The following is a 21,976-nucleotide window of genomic DNA, read 5'->3' as shown; positions in this document are numbered from 1 at the left end:
ATGTCCCCATATTTTTATATAATATATAATTAGTTTTATGGATGGATATGACAAAAGGATTAATTAAAATTTGGGTTAGGTTTTAGATTGGAATTAATACTTAAAAAAATTACTAGAACAATGTAAAAATACGTCAAAGTGTCTGATTGGGTTCTGTTTCCAATAATATAACATGGTATTCTGTTGCGATTTGTTTAGCCATGGAGTATTAAAGCATAAAGTGAACCCCAGTATTTCAAAGTTCCCAAGCTTGAATGTCATTTTTCATTGCATAAGTGCAATGAAAACAATGAAAGGATGTGACTTTTGCTCTAAAGATAGACTAAGCGGATTTGTGGTTTTCTGCAGCTTGTAGATTTATCACTTGCAATACAACATTATCAGCTCAATCCTGAGTGCAATCTCGTAGCAAAGATCTCTTTTTGGTGTATGATTCTTTTCTTTTCTCTCTAGCTGTTGAAAATCAATACTAAATAGGAGTTTGTTCAAAAGCTAAAGATTTTAAAGGGGTTTATTATGGGTAACCAAATTTGGGGAAGGCATTATTCTTTTAGGAACATGTCTTGGCTTGGTTGATCAATTACCTAGTTATATTAACGATGGTTGTTACCTGTGGAAAAAGTTGAAGAAATGAGAGAGAGGAAGCACTGTGTGATCTTTGTTACATTACAGGTTAGTACCCTAGTCTATGGTGTATGACAACTGTATAGCGATAAGATCAAGTTTGCATTTCTATTTCAGTGACTCTTATTCATATATGTTTAAGATGAATTTTAACAATAAGTAAGTTTACCAAAATAGGAGCCACTCTACTGCCTTTTATACATAGGAAAGAAGAATAACTTTAACAAACCTTCAGTAATCTCTCAGAATTCAAACTACTAATTATCAGTGAAGCATAGTTAACTATGGGCTAAATCAGTGGTGGGCAACCTGCAGCCCGCGGGCCCCACATGGCCCGTCAGGGTAATCTGCTGGCAGACTGCAAGACAGTTTGTCGACATTGACTATCCACAGGCACAGCCACCCGCAGCTCCCAGTGGCTGCGGTTAGCTGATCCTGGCCAATGGGAGCTGCGGGAAGCGGCGTGGGCTGTAGGCCGCAGGTTGCCCGCCAAAATCCTACAATCCTTACCCAGGGAAAATTCCTATTTGTTTCAATGGAAGTTTTACCTGAAGACTTCACCCTAAAGAACTGCTCTTTTCTTGTGTCCCACTTTAACCAATTTAGGGTTGCTATTGATGGGCTTTTGAAAGTGTTTCCATGACAAGGAAGGCGGGTCAACATGACAAGATAGCGGACAGGGTGGGGACAGGGAACAGCTTTGCTAAATACAGGCTACACTTTTGTGAGTAATGACTGTCAGAATTGGGTCAGTGTAAAATACCTATATCTGTACTTAAGAGGAAGTTGTTACTAAGGACTTGTCTACACTGGGAAATTGACTGGCATAGTTATTCTGGAGTAACTCCCCACATGAGCACTCCATTCTGAAACAAAATATGACTTTATTCCAGAATAATTACTTTGCTTCTGAAGCAGATTAATAATTCTGGAATAAAATCACTTTTCTATTTCAGAATAATGTCCACATGGGGGAGTTATTCCAGAATATCTAAATTATACCAGAACAGTTATAGCAGAATAGTTTTTCTGGAATGGGTAAGAACGTAAGAACATCATAACTGCCATACTGGGTCAGACCAAAGGTCTATCTAGCCCAGTACCCTGTCTTCCAACAGTGGTCAATGCCAGGTGCTCCAGAGGGAATGAACAGAACAGGTAATCATCAAGTGATCCATCCCCTGTCACCCATTCCCAGCTTCTAGCAAACAGAGGCTAGGGACACCTTCCCTGCCCATCCTGGCTAATAGTCATTGAGGTATGCCAGTCCATTTCCCCCACATAGACAAGAACTCAATCCCAGCTTTTCCATTGACCTCAGGTTTATAGCTCCACTCATTGTGGTCAGAGAAAGGAGAGAAATTTTATACTGTTCAAAAGTTTCCTCATAATATCTGCAGATATTCATGGCATATGATACATACTTGTTTTGATCAATTAAGCCTGAGTAGCGGGACAGGATTTTGCATCCATGCTTGATTACAGATGTGGCCTATAGTTCAAGCAAAATAATGCTGACATTCCTTTATGTTTAATATTGTTATAAGGGGTTGGAGTGAGTCAGTACTTGGTGATGCATCCTACCAGCCCTTCCCTAGTGACTCCAGTAGGTGTTGTTGTATTTACTCTACATAACAAGGTTTTAGGATTGGCTCTCTCTGAGTCACTCTGAAGGTTAAAATGTGTGAGTTAGTGTGGAATGATGGAACAGCTATAAGCATGGTTGAGAAGCACTTTTCGCTCAGAATATCACCAGATTGAATCATAACTGGGTTTCATGGTCTGTTACTGTCCAATGTTTAGTTCTCAGACATTTATATTTCACAAATTACATCTGTGTGATGTACAGGTATGGTGTACAGCTATGCCATGCTAAGAGTCCAAGACCATTATGATATCAGAGGTAACTCAACCGAACACCACCCTTTCTCTATAGCTAATTTGCATGCAACAATTTCATTGGTTGTATGAGGGAGACTGTACTGCTGGGGGCCCAATTGCCACTCATACAATCTAACATAAATCTGCCAGCACAACCCCTCTGAGGGACACACCATCACAACCAACCACACAGCAACACAATAACCCCAAACACGTATAGTCCTTCATGGCAGCACACACTTCTTATCCACCACCCACACAAATCCATACAACTCTCCCAGCACAATACAACACAATCAGCACACACAACCCCAAACATCATTCTGAAGGCTAGAATGTCTGTTGAGTCAGTGTGAAGCAATGGAAACAGCAACAAGCATGGCTGAACGCTCTTTTTGTTCAGAATATCATCAGGTTCAATCATCACTGCAGTCTTCTACTGTCCAGTTTTTAAGTTGCCAACTGTTTTCAGCTTTTTTATTACCTATGACATTATGAATTACTCCGAGTGACAGTATTTCATTAAAAAAAAACCCCACATATTTCTAGCCCTTACAGTTCTAAATGTCAAGAATGTTAGCCATACTGATGCTCATAATTTTAGCAGAAAAGCCCAACTACTATGGACTTGTAAGTGAGGGTTATGCTCTTGGCAAAACTTGGTTTGAGTAGAGTAGCACCACGTCCCCCTGTCCCCCACTCTGCCCCCTGACTGTTATTAGTACTCTTCTCACTCATGGTGAATTAAGGGAGAATGGATTCCTTGGGATTGGAATCATATGATTGCAGGGGAACCTGTCTTGGTCAAAAGCAGGACAGCAGATGGACCAGAGTTGTTCTGCCTATACTCTCTTGTATAAAAGAATAATCAAGAACTCAGGAATAGAAGAAAGACAAGACTTCATCCAGAGCAGGAACCTGACAGGAAGAGTCTAGTCTAGGAGAAAGAGGAACAGTTCACCCAGGTAGTCCAAAAAGTTTTGTTCTACTCAGGCCTTGGTTAGCTTTGATCAACCTCTGCCCTCACTATATTGGACAAACCTCTCCTCTCCTTGCTCAACTGAGGGGCCGTAAGAATATTTTCACTGTCTAATATCCTGTGGACCATAGATGACAGAACATGTGGTCCAGGGCATTTCTCAATAGGCACACAGGAAATAATAACTTGTTCCATTTCCTCTGTGGAAATCTAATCTATGAGTTATAAAAAAATAGGGACCTCCTTCTGTCATTGGTAATCAAAGGTAAACTATATAAATCTTCGTCAAATAGTCTAAGGCTCTAACTTCTCTCTTGTGTTTCACTAAGGAGAGAGCTCTTCTGCTCAACCAAAATGGTAGAAGCAACACTAAAACTGCTGTAGGCTCTGAACATCTCCAAACCAGATTTTTGCCTCCAATGAAAAAAGAACAAATTCCACCGTTCTTGCATATAACTGGTTCATTTTGAATAATCTTTGGATGGCCATTGGTTTTTGTCCTCACACTGCCAAATTGCTCCAGGCTCAGGACCCTCATTTGTGAAAAGTCCACCAGGGAAATTATTGTTATGGGAAGTGACTGCTACCTCCATGCTGATGGGGAGGCCCACACTGCCCAAAAGTGGATTGCAGAAACTGGAAAGGGGTCATGCCCATGGTGCATGGCATGTACTGATCCCTTGCAGTAGCTTCTCCCAACAGGTTTCATACAATCCTGGAAGTCTATGGTGACAATACTGACTGCCCGCTCCCTTGCTAAGAATCCTTCTCTGGGTGCAGGGGGATTAGTTGGCACTTGGTTGAATTCAGGATCTTTGATTTTTCTTTCAAAAGTAATAATTCTCCACAACTGCTCCCTTTTAATGGGGGAAGAGGAACTGGTAAATCGCTCCTCCATCTGGAACATACTTTACCGACAGAGGAAGGTGTTAGAATCCCTGTAAAGATTCCAATTATGGAATAACCCATCGTAGGTTAGTGCTTGGTTGGCTTGTATCTATCTAGGCCCATATAGAGCCCCCGTCACCATAATATCTGAATACCTTACAAACAATCCTTGCAGCACCCCACCAGTTGGGGATAATATTATCCCCATTTTACAGATAGGGAACCACGGCACAGAGAGATTAAGTGACTTGTCTAAAGTCACACAGGAAAACTGTGGCAGAGCCAGAAATGAACTTAGATATACTGAATCCTAGTCCATAGCCTTAAATAGAAGACCATCCTTCTCTTAAGCTTCAAGATTAACATCTCTTTTTGTTTTTTGGGGTAATATAATTGTGGATGTTCTCATTATCCATATAAATATATGCTCTGATTTTGAATCATGCTGAATGCTTGGCCCTGATGATATCTTGTAGCAGAGAGTTCTACTGGTAAATTATTCATTCATTTATATAATATATATAGAGAGAGTATTTCCTTTTGAATAATTCTTAATATTGCTGTTTTTCATTTTTATTGACAGCCCCCTTGTTCACCTACCTCAGAAAATAGAGGTGAAGGATCCCTTTACTTTTCTGACTCATCAGGTTAACCTGAAGGTGTCAAATGAAACACAACATAGACAAAATCTCGTATATTTGTAGCAATTGGGGAAGTGAGAGCCTTTTGGATCCCCTTCCACAAGCAAAGGGGAAAAAATAGAAACCCAGGTAATCAATTTAAAATTAAGACAGTTCCTACTTCAGGAACTTCAATAATTGTAATGATACATCTATTGCCTAAAGGAATATAACAACAGCAGCTAAGCTAGAGATAAACCAAACAAATAAAATGCTATTAAAAGTCCCAGCCAAGAAACTTGTGGCCATGCAACCATGAGGCCCTGCAACATTCCATTCCACATACAAACTCCCCTTGTAATAATCATTTAGGTATCAGAGGCCTTGAATAAATATTTGTTAAGATACTATCTTTTAAGGATTTATTGCCTGTTTTACCCTTGACGAGGGAACAGGAGATTTTCCTAAGGAAGTGTCAGATGAGTTGGTGGCCTGTATCGAGTGTGTAGCACATCTTGTACAGCCGAGAGTATTTCTTTTAGTCATTTTTCACAGCTCCAGTAGCCTCCTTGCCACAGTGTCACATGTTATGACTCTTCAGGTGTAGTATCAGGAAGCACATTTTGAAACAGGTTGGGTTTTCTCCTATTTTGTAGGTGAGAGTTTTATAAAACAGATCTAAACATGTACGTCATTGCTTTAGCTTTGGAGCTTTAGGTAGCAGGTGCTAAGGATTAAACTCATCACCCACCCGTAGGAGGCATATACTGTAGGCAGCGGTGAAAAGTTGAAAGGTACAATCCAAGCACTGTGGGCCTGATTGTTCAGTCAGACACCCCATCGTGTCCCTCCCAGGGAGACGTACAGATGAAATTGAATAGCTTTTGAGTGGAAATTACAGCTACTAGCACAGGTCCCCATAGTACCCAGCTATTCTGTGCAAAGAGATTCCCCACCACACACATCTCACATCTCTGTACAGTACCAAGCACAACTGGAGCACAGGAACTTCTCCCTCCATGTGATTCCCTGGAGTGGAAGATCATGCAAGGGGAGCAGGATGAGGTGGAGAGACATGAAGCTATAATTACCCAGCTCTAGACAACAGCTGGGGAATCCTAAGCACTTCCTACATATTTAAGCATGTGATTATTAGTCGAAAAATATTAGGAAAATTTGTTATTCATCATTTGTTACCCTTCTGCTTTTAAAAACTTTCATCCAGTTAGAGAGCAGAAAATAACACCATGCAACTTAGGTGACCAATCACACATCAAATAATATGCTTACTCAATATCTAGTATTCTAAGCAAGCAGATGGATAGTATCCAATAAAGTGAAAATCATTCAGTGAAATTATTTGGTACATACTTCAAGAACAACCAAGGAAATCAGGGTCTGTTTGGGAATGATTGGATACACCAAAATGGGCTAAATCAACAATAAACAGTTCAAAATGCTGTAGGTTCAGTTATGCAATTAGTACAATTCTATTTCCAGCATGGAGGGGATATTTGTCGTCTTCTTAGTTCCTTGTTTTTATTCCTTAACAATGAGGATAATATATCAGCTTCTTCCTCTTTTAAAGAAGCAGAAAACAAAGGAGCTGAGCCAAGACCAACTCCTTGCTCCGATTAGAGCAGTGTTACATCTAGTGCTTTTTAACAGTCTTGTTTGTTTTGCCATGGTGACTTAAGATGTGCGTGGAACAGAGCTTTATATTTAACCAGTGCTACTTTTTAAATTTTTCAGTAGGGGAGGTGTTTTGAAGTTATGGTCATCTCAGAATTGAAGCCTGATGCACATGGCTGCTGACTCATATGGCCTGCTTTTCTAACGAGTTAGGCAGGCATTCATTTACAAGCTTACATGATCAGTTGTGTGACACATTTTTATGTGCAATTACCAAATGTCCATATGCAAACGAAGATTTGGGGCTGGAGCTGGATTTAAAAAAAAAAAAAAAGCCCCAGTGTTAAGTGTCCAGTTCCCTTTGAAATTAAATGGCTGTTGGGTGCCTAACTCCTTTAGATACTTTAGAATATCTGAAACTAGATCCTAATTGTATTGCTAATCTGCATGATGTGCTGGATGCCTTCCATTCAGTCTACATGGGGAAGCAATTAAATCCCTCTTTGTTCAGTGAGTGACAGTGGAAACAGGGAGTTTGATTGGATTGCAGTACTGAATATGTCCTGGGTGTCAGAAAAGAAGCAGAAAGCTAGCACAAAAGCCAGGAGACAGCCAGAAAAGCACTTTTAGAATGGCCTTAGGAAGAAGCAGAGAGAGAGAGAGAGAGCGCACTTTGGTGCAGAGTGCTCACTGGAAAGAGGCTTGGAAGTGCAAGCTTGCTGTGTTCAGGGAAACAGGACTTTGTGTACATTCTTTGTACATAAACAAGACTGCACTTGAGAAATTCCTGACTCCATCATCAATTTCTCCTCCTAATGGAAACAACCCGCAAAGCCCCAAACATTGATTAACCACTCAGACCTAAGGGACAACAGTATGACAACTTGTTCTCTTTACTGTCCTTCATCTCCACTCCTCTCCATTTGTTTGTCTCAGCCACATGTTTCATCATGTCACAACCAAAATGGTGAGTTCTTTGGGGGCTAGGACTGTTTTTTTTTTAATTGCATGTCTGCACAGCTCCTAGCACAATGGGGCTCTGATCCTGTATTGGTACTTATAGCTGCTACTATAAACAATTCTTCCCAATCTTCAGATCTACCATCAGGAAGCTGGGGATCTCAGAAGTATAAGGATGCACAAACCAGCCTCTTTCTTCCAGGAATACCCAGTGCACAGAGGTCTAGGACCAGGAGATTGTGCAGAGTTGCTCTTTCAGCACTATGCCCCCTGGATATCCCTTATAAATCCTCAGGGAATTGGTTAAATCAGCTTTCTAGCTGCTTTCAGCAACTGGAGCAGACCCAAGAATGTACGTGTGCTGAAAAACATTTGTGAATTCACTCGTGGCAATGGTATTTTCAAATTAGACATGCAGTGGTCCAGCCAAATGCATACCTAACTTGTTAAAAGAATGTAGGGTGATCCAGATAATGGCTCGGATTCCAAAAAGTGTGCATCCACCTAACTTCGGCATACAGTTTCCACAATTATGCATGCACATATTTGAAAGCATGCCATTCTGACAGGCTGAGCCATTATATGGTGTCAGATAAAAGCTAAGTTTTATACAGCTATGACTCCATATCAGGTAACTACCTAACCAATAAAACAGCATCTGAACCACCTTGCCAAAACAAATAAAATGCTATTAAAAGTCCCAGACGTGATAGTGTTTTAATCAGAGCAGCAGGTTAGTTCTATACTAGGACTGTTTTCTTTTCTGCTTCTTTAGGATCATTTGAAGAAGTGACCTCAACTGCAGTGAATGAGTGTACAATTGCTGGTTAGATTACTACACTGTCATTTGCATGTGCATTCACCATGATAGTGGTTCGTGTCCATGGAAATAATAAGATACATGTCACTTATTACCTTCATCACTTCCTTGTATGTTGTTCCCATTTCTACCCACTTTGTCAGGAGTTGAGGGTTATATTTTGATTTTGTCTTTTTAGACTGGTGAAGTAAGGGGCTGTATCTAGGTAGCTAACCCCACTTGGGCTGACAGTGGGGTCAGACCTAAGCATAACCCTCTATCTCTGACCTAAAGAACTAGCTGCCTGATTCAAAGCCCACTGAAATTAGTTAAGACTCCCATTGACTTCAATGGGCTTTGGATCAGGCTCTATCTCTGCTACTTAGGAGCTGTTAGCTCTAGCAGATCCATAAATGTTTGTGGAGCAGCCACTAGAGGGAGATATGTAACACAAAATAAACATGGGTGACACTTACAGCACCTAGCACATTTTGGGCTCTACAGAAATATAAATAATGATATCTTATGTGCAGTAATAGTAATTTCACATGCAAAGTAGGCACACAAATGTTTTCATAGTATTACAAGAGCATTTACGTGCCTCTGGTCAGTTATAAAGATTGTCTCCATTATTTACATATGTAGCTTTCATTGCTGTACGCAAACAGAATTGTAAACTCATTATGAGAATTGTTTAAAAAGTTACCAGCCACAAGTTTTGAACAAGGCTCCCTCAGATCCTTTTGTTCAAAGACTCTGCTTACCAGTTTAAAAAACTTCCTCGGGTTTGTTTTGGGGTTTTTATTTTCTTCTCTTCTAAGTTTTACTTCTGCAGTTTCTGGGCTTTTAGTCTCATCTTTGTCAGGAGCCACTGCTTCTAAAGATGCCTCCACTTTCACATTGATTACAACCTCTGTGTCTTCTGGTGCAGTCTAGGGTTATTTTTGACAAATATTAAGAAGGCAGAAAATCATTCATCTGTCATACTCTTTAAATCAGTACTTTTTTTTAATGCTGTTATAATGTAACGATGATGTCCTGAGTTAGAAATGCAGGAATTCTATACAGAAAGAATGAACATCAGGTACAATTATTCTAGGAATTGCATTACATCCTTTAGGGCTAGGGTGACCAGATGTCCCGATTTTGGGGGCTTTTTCTTATATAGGCACCTATTACCCCTTCCCCCCACCCCGTCCCGATTTTTTACACTTGCTATCTGGTCACCCTATTTAGGGCTCCCAGTCAGGAAAGCACTGAAGCATGTGCTTAAGTCCATACCTATTCAAGAAAATGTTTAAATCAGTGGGATTTAAGCGCAAGCTTTGTTAGACATGTGTTTGAGAACTTTCCTGCAAAAAAAGTGCTTTCTTAAATTGGGGCCTTAGTTCCCAAGTACAATATTCACCTTTACTCACAATTTAAAACAAAAATTTAATCAACAAAGAATGTGAACACTTACAGTGGTATAAATCAGGAGTAATTTCACTATAGTCAGTTATACCTTTATAAAATGGGCATGAGTGAGAGGAGGATCAGGCCCAGGGGGTTTGTAAACAGAAATGGGAATAAGATTAAATAACTTGTGAAAACAATAGTGGGTCCGATTCTCCACTGGCTTTCACCTGGATTAGTCACTCACACCAGTACAAAGGAAATGTGGGGTGGATGAAAGACATCAGACTCAGAATTCTCAACTCAGTCATATCAGTAGTGCTGTCACACACACACACACACTTTGCATAGGTGTAAATAACTACATGAGATGCAAGGTAAAGGAGAATCAGATCCATTGTCTTACCAAGATCCTGATCCTATGGGATCTAGAACACCTCCTGAGTGTGCTCAATTCATGAAAGTTAACACGTGCTCAGCAATTTGCAAGAGGTACTCTGCATTTAGCAGGATTGGGGTCCAAACGAGCTCTAAAGTATTAATGAAAAATGGTGTCTATTCACTTGAATGCCTCATTCCACAGTCTACTCAGGGCCACACCTCTGGGAGCTTATCGTGTTCAAGTGAGCAATGCAGACTGCACAATACAGAGAACACAACCAGGAGGAACATAGGTGCCTCATCGATGTATGGATGCTTCAGATCCCACCTGGACATGGGGCTAAACGTGCATTTCCTTGGCTGACTGTTGTCTCTTATATAACTGCCCAGGTACATAGGTGCTGGAACTAGGGGTGCTCCTGCACGCCCTGGCTTGAAGTGGTTTCCATCATATCCAGGGTTTACAGTTTGGTTCAATGGCTCTCAGCATCCCCACTATAAAAAATTGTTACAATATCCCTGCCCAGGTAGACAATAAAAAAGACTTTCTCCTGTGCACTAAAGAAATGTTAATTAATTTGGAACTCACAGTCACCATATAGAGAACCATCTTCCTTTCTGTCTTAGAGACCAAGCTATTAGCATGGAAATAACCCAAATAATTTGACCTGAACCCAGCCTTTGCAGCATTTTACAGCCAATTGCAGAATGATGCATAACATCATAAACGCATCTTATTTTGCATTCAGCACCTTAAACACCGAACTAAAATGAAAGTAGTTACACTAGACATTGACATTTAGACATGACCTGCTGTTTACATTGCCAGCAAAGTGAATATAATTTAAAATATTGTACAAACCAACTGCTGTAAATGTGTCACATCAATTTATAGACATGTATGCAATATTTATGTACACTGTATAGAGTTACTTTTAATGTGTGTGCCTATATGATGACCTCCTCTTGGCTTACACACTGGGGATTGAATTGGAGACCTAAAAAGCATGAGCTGCTACAGTTTGAACTAAAGAACCACAGCTCTATAGCTATAGGCTGTAACACCTGCTATCCTTTGTGTCCTGGGCACAGAGGGAAGCTGTCACATGCACACGCAGGTGCCCATGGTATAAAGCACATCATTTGAATTTTTGAAAATGGGATTGGTGAAGTGCATGAATAATCTGCAGTAAATAATCCTGATTGTCTGGATATAATGCAACCTTTTGTGAGTGACATGCATGGAGACTGGTGGGGGGAAGGTTGCAGGGGAAGATATCTATTTCACCCCCCCCCCCATCTCAAAGGCTCTACAGCACAGCCCCCCCTTCCCCATGACTGTTACTTCAGCTGATGAATGACAAGTGGCTGTAGGCTCTCTGCACCGCGCATATGAAGGGCCCACAGGATCTCTGTAATTGTTTATCCCCATTGCCGACACTGCCCTTTCTTATTATTTTGTTATGATCATTTGGACCCATTAAGGGCTCAATTGCAGCTTTGCTACAAGCCCCCAAGAGCATAGTCACGCTGCCTCAGGACCAGGCACAGTCACACTGCCTCAGGACCAGGCACAGTCACAGTCTGGTTACTGGTTCTCCCCAAGCTCCAGGAGAAAGGTAATTTGAGCCAGCCCTGTACCTGCAGATAACTTCCCCTGCCACCCTTGCTCCACTATTCCAGAAAGCACACTCAAGGGGCAGAACCAAGGCCCTTCTAATCCTGCATGCTGCCATTGGTAATGTGTGTATTGACCTCCTTACTCCCCTGCTCAGCACATAGCCGTGGTCAAAACTGTGCCCTACGTATCTATTGGCCCAATTTTGCTATCCTGATTCACACTGCATAGCACCTTCCCACACAAGTAATCCCATTGACAGCACCCTCCAATGTAAGTATGACAGGTATATGAGGTCAGAGAAATTAGCCTCATATTTCCTAGCATGCATTGAAACAGATTGTGATATATTGCTAAACATGGGTTTGTCTGATCTATTCTTTTCCTGGGTATTTTTTTCTTTTTTCACTGGGATGAACGGTATTTTGACAGGAATCAAGATTAGATGTTCAGAATCGTAACTTTTTCCAGCTTTACATTTAATTGCAATGTTCCTCTTAAAGAAATTACTGTGTAAATCTAAAATAGGTTTAAAATTACTCTATGAACAGAATTTAAATGTATGAAAGTTAATGAAACAGTTAATCATTAGTAATAATTTTAATCTGTATTTCTATTTGATCTGCCTTATGAATACACATAATCAATTCACCATTTCTTTGCTAGAAGGAAATGGTTCATTGCACGAGCTGGAAGAGTGGCTTCTAGGAGCTCATCTTTCAAAGATTAGCATTTGGGATCCTATTACGGCTACTGCTGTTACAGCTGCAGCCCGAATGAGTTTTCTCTCAAGCGCTTTCTGTGCAGGGGGTTTAGTTTCTCTAGTGATAACAATTGCATCCTGGGAGGAAATGCCAAATACTGGAGGGAAGGAAGGAAGGAAGGAAGAAAGAAGTGCTGTCTGTTAGAAAATATTAAGAGATAATCAGCCATTCAGGGGGATTAATTTGTTGAATATTCCATGCCTCACACACTATAGTTACAGTAGTGAGGTACTTTTATTCATTGGTCACTAGACTCTACAATTTAAGAGTAGGAAATTTAGAGTCAGAAACCTTTAGGAAAGTTAAATAAAACTTGCAATTTAAAAATAATATCATACCTACTTTATAAATGCAATTACAGAGCCAGATTTTTTTTTAAATAGACATGTACAAAATGCACATCTAATTTGCAGTGATGACAACTGCATATGAAATCTCTCATTTTACCTGGGCAATGTTGCTAACACACATTTTAATTAGGCATCCCACAGTTTTCCTGAAGAAATTATAAGGTGCCTTGTCTGCAGTTCTTAGTCTGCTATTAGGAATGACATTTTTATAATAATTTGGTGATAATTATTATGAGGAAGGAATCCTGTACAATTGCATATGTGTGTGCACATACACTAGAGCCCCCTTTATAGTTTTCAGAGCTTTTGAAGTATTTCCATTAACTTGACCTGGAATACTTTCTTTGAGGTGAAGCTTTATGTACAGTTATCACATCAGGGTTTCTTTATACTTACAAATATACATCAAATCTAATTGTTTTTAAATGCTAGCTATGTGCTGGCTTTGGAACTCAGGCCAGAACTGTGAATTATTTTTCAAATGTAGATGTTATTATATAATGACCCCTTACTACCGCATTCATACTTTGCATTACATACATGTTGATCCACTACTCTCAGTCAGAACTTTATGTGCACTTTAGAGGTTGTACATTTGTGTGCCTAATTTGCACAACCCAGTACTGCAATTGTCAGAGCTTCTGTGCTAATTGATCATCATGGGTGAAATTTGTACCCTCCTGAAATCAATGAGAGTGTTCCCATTGCCTTCAACCGGGTCAGGATTTCACCCCCTGCATCTAACCAGTCACTGATAGATGAAATCCCTATAGCCATTTTGAGTGCTGTTACTAGATGTGTGTGTACATATTAGATGTACACTTGCATGTGTTTTTGTCATAGTATACCTATTTTCTAAAACCCCTCAGCCTGAGTCACAGGGTTTGTGTACGTTAGAGATTCATATCGGCATAGCTATGCCAGCATAGCTCTGTAGTGTAGATGCAGAAGAGGTTTTTCTGTTGGTGTAGGAACATCACCTCCCTGAATGAAGTTAGCTACATTGACAGAAGCTCTCTTCTGTCAACATAACTGTGCCTATGCTGTGGGTTATGGCTGCATAGCCTCACTGGTCAGGGGTGTGGTTTTTTCACACCCTGACTGACATAGCTATGCTGATATAACTTTCAAGTCTAGACCAAACTACACTCTCCCTCTCTATTTCCTATAGCATTGAATACTGTAGATACGCCGCTACAGCTTCCGAAGTACAGGCCTGGCCTGTTGTTTCAGCATGATGAATGAGACAGGAAAATGACTGCCTTCATCCTGTCACGACCTATTTTGTGTGTTATACTTACAAAAATGCATTTGAAAGTTACTTAGGAAATGTCACTCCTATAACGATAAAGAGAGATTCCAAACTGCTGCTGTGATTCTGTCAAGTTCCAGTTTTATTTCACCATCTTGGTTGACATACCGAAGCTTGGCTGTATTTAGTTTTTCCATGCAGGATGTTTCAATGGAATGCAAAAACTTTTAAACTTACACACTTATATACAAAGCAATAAAGGGTCAAATTGTTATTTTCATTGCAAAGTATGAATAATTGGGCTTTGTAGTAGGGACTTCATCCATGGGTGGGGAGAGGGCACTGGACATAGAAAACTTATCTTCTCGAAACCCTGCTAACTCTAGGGGGTTAATGCCCAATAACATATTCAATATTTAAACAGTTATATTCTTCATACCACTAAACCTCAAGAGGAAGTATGGGCCACTGGTTACTTGCCTGGGACTCTGGAGATCCTTCCATACTCTGCCACAGACCTCCTGTATGACCTTGGGCAAGTCACTTAGGCCCAGGAGGGATTCAGAGCTCAGGTTAAATGGTGAGTGGTGTATAAATTGCTGTCTAAGTTTTCTATTGAAAGAGGAACAGGGAACAATAGGAGGTTGAACTGCAATGGGAGTTAGGCACCTAAATATCTTTTGAGGATTTGAGTCTTAGGGCTTGTTGAAATGATGCATTAGTATAGGGGTTTTTTTTTTTAATGGAGATATCCTATCTCCTAGAACTGGAAGGGACCTTGAAAGGTCATCAAGTCCAGCCCCCTGCCTTCACTAGCAGGACCAAGTACTGATTTTGCCCCAGATCCCTAAGTGGCCCCCTCAAGGATTGAACTCACAACCCTGAGTTTAGGAGGCCAATGCTCAAACCACTGAGCTATCCCTCCCCCATTTGAGAAAAGGTTATCAACCTTTTTCTTTCTGAGGACCCCCCACCCCCCGCTATAAAACTCCACAGCATGCTATAAAAACTCCACAGTCCACCTGTGCCACAACGTTTATCTGCATGTAAAAGGCAGGGCCAGCATTAGGGGGTAGCAAGCAGGCAATTGCCTGGGGGCCCACGCCACAGGGGGTCCTGTGAAGCTAAGTTGCTCAGGTTTTGGCTTCAGCCCTGGGTGGCGGGGCTTCGGCTTTCTGCCCTGGGCCACATCAAGTCTAATGCTGGCCTTGCTTGGCGGATCCCCTGAAACCTGCTTGGGGGCCCCACAGTGGACCCCAGACCCCTGGTTGAGAACCACTGCATTAGTCCACACCAGCCAGGTTGTAAATTCTAGTGTACACAAGTGTGTGGCACACTGTCTGTGTGAACCCTGCTGGTTCACACTTAAAGTTCCCCAGTGCATATTGATGTATTGGGACTACATCAATGCTCACTAGGGAACTTTTAGTGCAAGCCAGCAGGGTCCACATGGACAGTTAGTATGCAACACACGGGTGTACAATGAAATTTACACCTCCACTAGTGCAGACTAACACACCATGTAGACGAGCCTCATGTCTCTGTTTCCCATCTGTAAAATGGGAATATTAGTACTTCCCTACCTCCCTGGGATATTGAGAGTCATTCAGACACAATGATAACGGGGGCCATGTAAGTACCTAAGATTAAGACAGAAAGGACATTGGTCTATGATCCCTGACTTTGGATATCCCAAATGGTGTCTTTTTATAGTTGCTCAACAGGTTGTAGAAAGAGGCTCTGAAATGTTGAATTGGATTGTAAGCAGGATTTAGAGTCCATTCACAGGGTGGTATTTTATCCCATATGAACTTTTATAACACAGTGCCGAGAAAGGTCAAAGTAGATTTCTTTTAGTAATGGACGACATGAACCTGTTGGGATTATTGTTCAACTGCGGCAAAGCAGCAATCCCACAAAACACAGTCAGAACATCCCCAGAAATCAGGAGTCATAAATGATTAGATTTTTCTTTTGTGGGAACTGCCAATGCTTTTGGCAGCATAGACGAGACACTACTCCATGCCCATCAGAAGGTCTTTCTTAATAAGATAGAACCATATTGTCTGGAGTAATGCAGGATGTGCTGCAAACTCTGATCTTCATTGAAATATTGCTCATAGGTAACATTTTCAGAAGCGCCCAAGTATCTTTCACTGGGACTTAGTCTACACTACAGAGTTTTGCTGACATAACCATGTTTGCTTGGAGTGTGAAAAAAAAATCATGCCTCCCAGTTGTTAGCCAATACATATAGCTTATATGCATCACCCCCAGACACACATTAATAGGTATTATGCACCTGGTATTAATATAGTATATATTAAATGAGAGTACTGGGAAGTCATGCTAAATTGTATTCTACTTACTTACTTATGCTAAAGAATACAGCCCACAATACATTTTAATAGTACAATTCAACTTTTGGCATAGGCAGATAGGAAACCTGTCAAAGTCAAGATACATAAATGTACTGTCCTGGTACAGGCTTGGGATGTGCCTCAACGCCCATTGGCACCAGGGGTGAACTGTCCAAAACAAAAGATAATGAAAGGACAGAACTGGTTATGGACTGGTTGGTTAGAACTCAGTGACGTATGGAAAGCTCTAACTTGTAAACACTATTTGGTATAAATACAAGTAGTTTTGGAGGCATATTTTGGGAGCAGACTTTCTGTGTGGGTGAACTGAACACCCTGCAAGAAACTACTTCCTGGAAGGATTGGTGACATACTAACTCTTTCCTGTACTGTACTGCTTTGTCCTTAGACAATAAATTGGCTGTTTGGTTACTTCATCTCTTGAATATTTTTAATATCAAACTGCAATAGTCAAGCAATTTGTTAAACTTTGAGTTATACAGTTGACATACTTATGCTGGCAAAATCTCCGGTGTAGATGCAACTATGCCAAGAGAAGAGGGTTTTTGTTGGCTTAGCTAACGTCGTTGGTAGGTAGTGTAGCTATGCAAGCTGAACTTCTGATGGCTAATGCTGCATCTCCACTAGGGGGCTATGCCAGCATAGCAATTCCAGCCAAGGCTGTGCAGTGCACACAAGCTGTTCAACTGTCACTATGATGGTTTTGAACGTTTTACCTGGTATGTTTTTAGGCCCTGGAACATTCTGAAGGGTCCTGAAGGGTTTATTAGGCTATTTTGTGAAACAATGAATGTTCATGGTGGTTGAAACCACAAGTAGCCTTTTCAAAGTGTACTTATAAAACAACAATTGAAAATGCTGGCTTCCTAAAGAGAGATTATCTTTAATTAGGCTGTCTCTCTAATGGATGTTCTTACATATAGTGCTGACTAAATTAGAAATCGGAGTTTGTGAAGAAGAGTCACAGCAGGATATGCAAACTTGGCATTATATGAAAGGAAACTTTAAAGGCACCACACAATTCCCATAAGGTAAGAGAGGCCAAGTTGTCTTACATTTTGCAGATTCCTGGAATCTGACAGCACATTACAGAATAGATATAACTCCTCTTAATTGTAGAGAGTGCTGTGCGCAGTCTTCCAAAGCCAAAACAACCCCTCCAAATTACAAGGGTTTTTTTTTGACATACTTTTAACTCTCTGCTTCTGATGGAAGGCCAGAAGAAATGTTCTTATTTACCATCCCAAAGATCTTGAGAGATGCTCTTGACAGCAGCTGAAGTTTAATGGGAAAAGCCTGACAAAGATGAATAGTCAATAAACTTTGAATGATTTTACATTAACTTAAGTTCTCCTCTAGGGTATGGGCCTGTCTTCCTCTTTACTCAACAAAGCAATAATAAAAATTCAAAATGACACTATGTTCTGTGATTAGTTTTATAAGGCGGAATCTACAATTTGTTTAATAATAAATTATAGGGAGAACAATTTTATCAACTTTATTTGTCTTGAATACACAGTGATACTCCTATAGCCATAAATTACATTGACTGAGCTTTCTGGATTTATAAGTCGAAATTCTGCTGTCAGTTACACTGGGGTAAATTGGAATTAATTTCACAAAAGTCAAGAGTCTCTTCTGATTTGCACCAATGTGACTGAGCTTAAATTCCTTAAAAAGAGAGAAAACAGACTTTGCAGAGAACAAGCCCAAACCTTGGAATAGTATTTCAAGGCAAATACCTTGTTTGAAGGAATAAAATGAAATCCACCCACTAGCCTCACTATTACAGAGCTACCATTGTATTTTTGTTATTTAAAATAATCATTTTCTCGGCCTCTGTTGTGTTTTATAACAGTATTTTACAGCTTTTTTGCTTCTTTGTTAGTTGGAAAATACTGTTCTACTTCCTATAAGATACTGTTCTCTGTTCCTTTTCCTATAAAAACTTAGTGAAAGTGGTAATGGTGGTATCTGTATAAGTTATTGTCTAAACTCTGAATTCTTCCTCTGACTTACAAGACTTTCAAGCCTTCCAACAATTCAGTAATTGATGTTGTACCAGTACCTAGGAGTTTTCAGCTCAGTGTTTTCTTTTATGTTAGTACTATACAAAATGCAGTGAAAGTTGAAAATGTAATTTATTTTTGGGCCTGATGTAATGAGTTGGCTATAAGGCTTTGTTTCATTTACTGAGCATCCTTTCTTAAGTTTAAAGTAAATCCTATACCGTGCCTTCTGTATTATTCTCACATGGCAGCTTCAGCTTGGTGCTCCCTATCTGAGTCTAATCTCCACCCTGCATAAGACTCTATTTTTCTTGGGCCATGCATTTGTTAGCTAACAAACCAAACTGTATTTTCTTGTAATGCATAAGTATTAATTAATGAGCTCATCTTTTGCAATTTTTTAATTAAAAAAAAATGCAGCTGGGTGTGATTTTGATCTCTGCTGCTTAAGAGGCACGTGGTAGAACTCATAGCTCAGTGGGAGAAGTAAAATGGCTTTTAGCTACTTTTGTGCCCTTCTGATTTTGGGTGGCCCCTGTGTAACTTAGAAAGGGTCTGTTTAAGTTACTGCAGCCTGTCCCTGCCTGCTTACGGGAAGTGGCACTGTCCAGAACCACTATAGTGCTATATGCTATGGCGCAGCTCTTGATACCCGTCCCATCTCTAGGATGCCCGCTACATTAGGACTTCCAAGGGGCTCCTCAGAAATCAGCCGTGCCTGTCTTCCCCAGTTATTACACAACGGAACTTCCCTTTTAAAGCCCCTTTATGTTGCTTTGGCCCCTTTAGTCAGGATAAAAGGACCAGAGTTCAGATGATACCCTCACCCTCTACTCCCGTGCAACTTTTCCAGTAGTACATTCTATAATGGAGGTTGACAAAGCACTTCAGGGACTTGATAAGGCCTGGGTAATACATTATAACCATCTTCTCCACCCAAATATTCGTTTTCCTTCTCTATGGCACTCACCCTTCAGGTACTGTTTGCTCTGCAAATCCCATGGTAATGACTCAGTGCTGAAGGTTGCTGTTTGGTACATGCTTATCATACCTGCTGGACAGCTGGGTTGCTGCCTATACTGTCAATAGATAAATCCTCCCTTCTCAGTAACAAAGGCAGGTCTTTTGCTGATACATCTATGACATCAAAACTGTAACAGCTTCAAATTGTGATTTTCCCCTCCAAAATGTATCCATTATTTGAGATAATTTACTGACCAATTTCCCTGAATCCTTCTTAGCCTGCAGCTGGTTTGTGATTATTCTATATTCAAAATGGCCATGTGGTATATTTCTATGCCTAGACACGTTCAAGTCCTGGAATCAGGTTTCCAGTGCAAATACTTGTGATTACAAATGCAAAATTTGCTTGTCCGTTAATATTCATCGTTTGCTTAAAAATTAGAAAGGCTACGTTGGCAAACATTCCAGCCATTTGTGAGAATATTCCTGGAAAGTGATCACAAAATGGGGCCAAACACAGCAGAAGTGAATTAATTTGGAAAGTTAAACAAGCATTCACAGATATTATTTTGCACTGTTTACCGAGCTCTAATTAAAGCATTAGCACTACAGTCTGTTGACAGTCATTTCATTAGTTCTATTTTGAAGTGAAAGCTCCTTCTAGAGACAAGCAAAGCAACTTGAGTTTCAGGCTATCCTATGAGGCTAATCATTTTGTGCAGTTATGCATTTCTTTGGCCTCAGCTGATTAGGTCACCAAGATTCCTGGTTAAAGGAAATATAATATCTTCCTCTATCAAGAAAACCTAAGGAAGTGATACAAATCTTTTGCTGGTAAGGGATAATCATTCAAACCAAACAGGTAATTTTATTTTTTTTTTAAAACAACTAAATATAAAGGGCCAAATTCTGTTCTCAACTACACCTGTTTATATCTCTTGTAACTCCATTGAATTCAATTCTCCCTGGTCAAATCAATGGAGTTATTATGGAGTTTGCACCAATGTAGGGTTCGGATTTGACCTACAGTACCCATTTCTCAAACAGAGAGAAGAGTGAGATTTCCAAAAGACAAAGGGCCTAATTTCCCACTGGTTTATACCCCTGTAAACAAGATAAACTTCAATGACTGTAAACCAGTGTATGTGGGAGAAGAACTGGGTCCAAAGATTATTTTAAATTAACAGAATATAGCATCAGAAACTCAGGTGGTGTAATTTATCATCGTTCCACTGGAATCAATGAAGAGTTAATTCAAACCAGCTGAGAACCTGGTTCATATTTTTAATTAGCCTAATTTTGATTGTGCCTGCCACGTATGAGATAAGATAAAATAATTCTTCCATGGCAATCAACCTTCCTTTGACAACGACTAGTTCATTAATGGAGACAAAAGATATATTTTCATGTATTTTTAAATCAGCTACATTACAATGAGAGAGAGCGAGGGAACATGAATTAACATGAACACCCCACAGGGAGTTGTAGACTGGTGCAATGCATTATTTCAACCATTAAAGCCAAGCCAGGAATTTTATTATGAAGTAATTACAATATGTCTTGTTTCCTACCGAGAAAACAAAACATTTAAAAATAACACCTGTTCAGCTAACAATGCAAATATTTTTCAACTTGTCTAAGAAAAGTCAAGAGACTTCTAAAGCTAGACAAACACTGGTTTGGATTAAATAAAAAGCAAGACAGGAATTTCAGACAAAATTCAAAACAGAATTTTTCTGAGCTTTGTAAAAGTTGGGCAATTTCCCCAATTTCTCTTATTTTTCATTGTTCCTTTATTTGGCTCCAGTTAGCTCATGATATTTCTATCCCATCTGGAAGCAGGAAAGCCCAGAAATCTCACAACAAATCTTGTTCTCATAAGACTTCCAGCCAAAGTTTGCAGAATCAGGAAGTTTGGATAGTTCAAAATTAGGCAGAGATGGACCCATGCAGCAAAATTTGGGTCCAGGTTTCAAAGACCTCAAAAGTTCACGGGTCTTTAGAGTCAGGCATTTGGTGAATAATAATAATATAAATAATATAATAATTAATGGAGATATCCCATCTCCTAGAACTGGAAGGGACCTTGAAAGGTCATCGAGTCCAGCCCCCTGCCTTCACTAGCAGGACCAAGTACTGATTTTGCCCCAGATCCCCAAGTGGCCCCCTCAAGGATTGAACTCACAACCCTGGGTTTAGCAGGCCAATGCTCAAACCACTGAGCTATCCCTCCCCCCTAATTAATTAATGGAGATATCCTATCTCCTAGAACTGGAAGGGACCTTGAAAGGTCATCGAGTCCAGCCCCCTGCCTTCACTAGCAGGACCAAGTACTGATTTTGTCCCAGATCCCTAAGTGGCCCCCCCAAGGATTGAACTCACAACCCTGGGTTTAGCAGGCCAATGCTCAAACCACTGAGCTATCCCTCCCCCCTAAAGGGGGAAGGCCCATCTATACTCAGAAAGTTCTGATAGTCACC

General features: G+C 40.3%; 1 protein-coding gene across 1 annotated transcript in view; it reads right to left on the bottom strand.

Moving 5' to 3' along the window:
- The window catches only part of BCAS1 (brain enriched myelin associated protein 1), an 86,509-nt gene that overhangs the window by 13,179 nt on the left and 51,354 nt on the right, over positions 1-21,976 (bottom strand). Inside the window, exon 9 of the mRNA XM_065414883.1 lies at positions 9,148-9,315. Within this exon, the coding sequence (XP_065270955.1) occupies positions 9,148-9,315 (168 nt within the window). The remainder of the gene's footprint in view (positions 1-9,147; positions 9,316-21,976) is intronic.

This window comes from Emys orbicularis, chromosome 12 (genome assembly GCF_028017835.1).
Source record: "Emys orbicularis isolate rEmyOrb1 chromosome 12, rEmyOrb1.hap1, whole genome shotgun sequence".
Taxonomy (NCBI): domain Eukaryota; kingdom Metazoa; phylum Chordata; order Testudines; family Emydidae; genus Emys; species Emys orbicularis.
The sequence above is the reverse complement of the archived record's forward strand: the minus strand, read 5'-3'. Positions and strand labels throughout refer to the sequence as shown.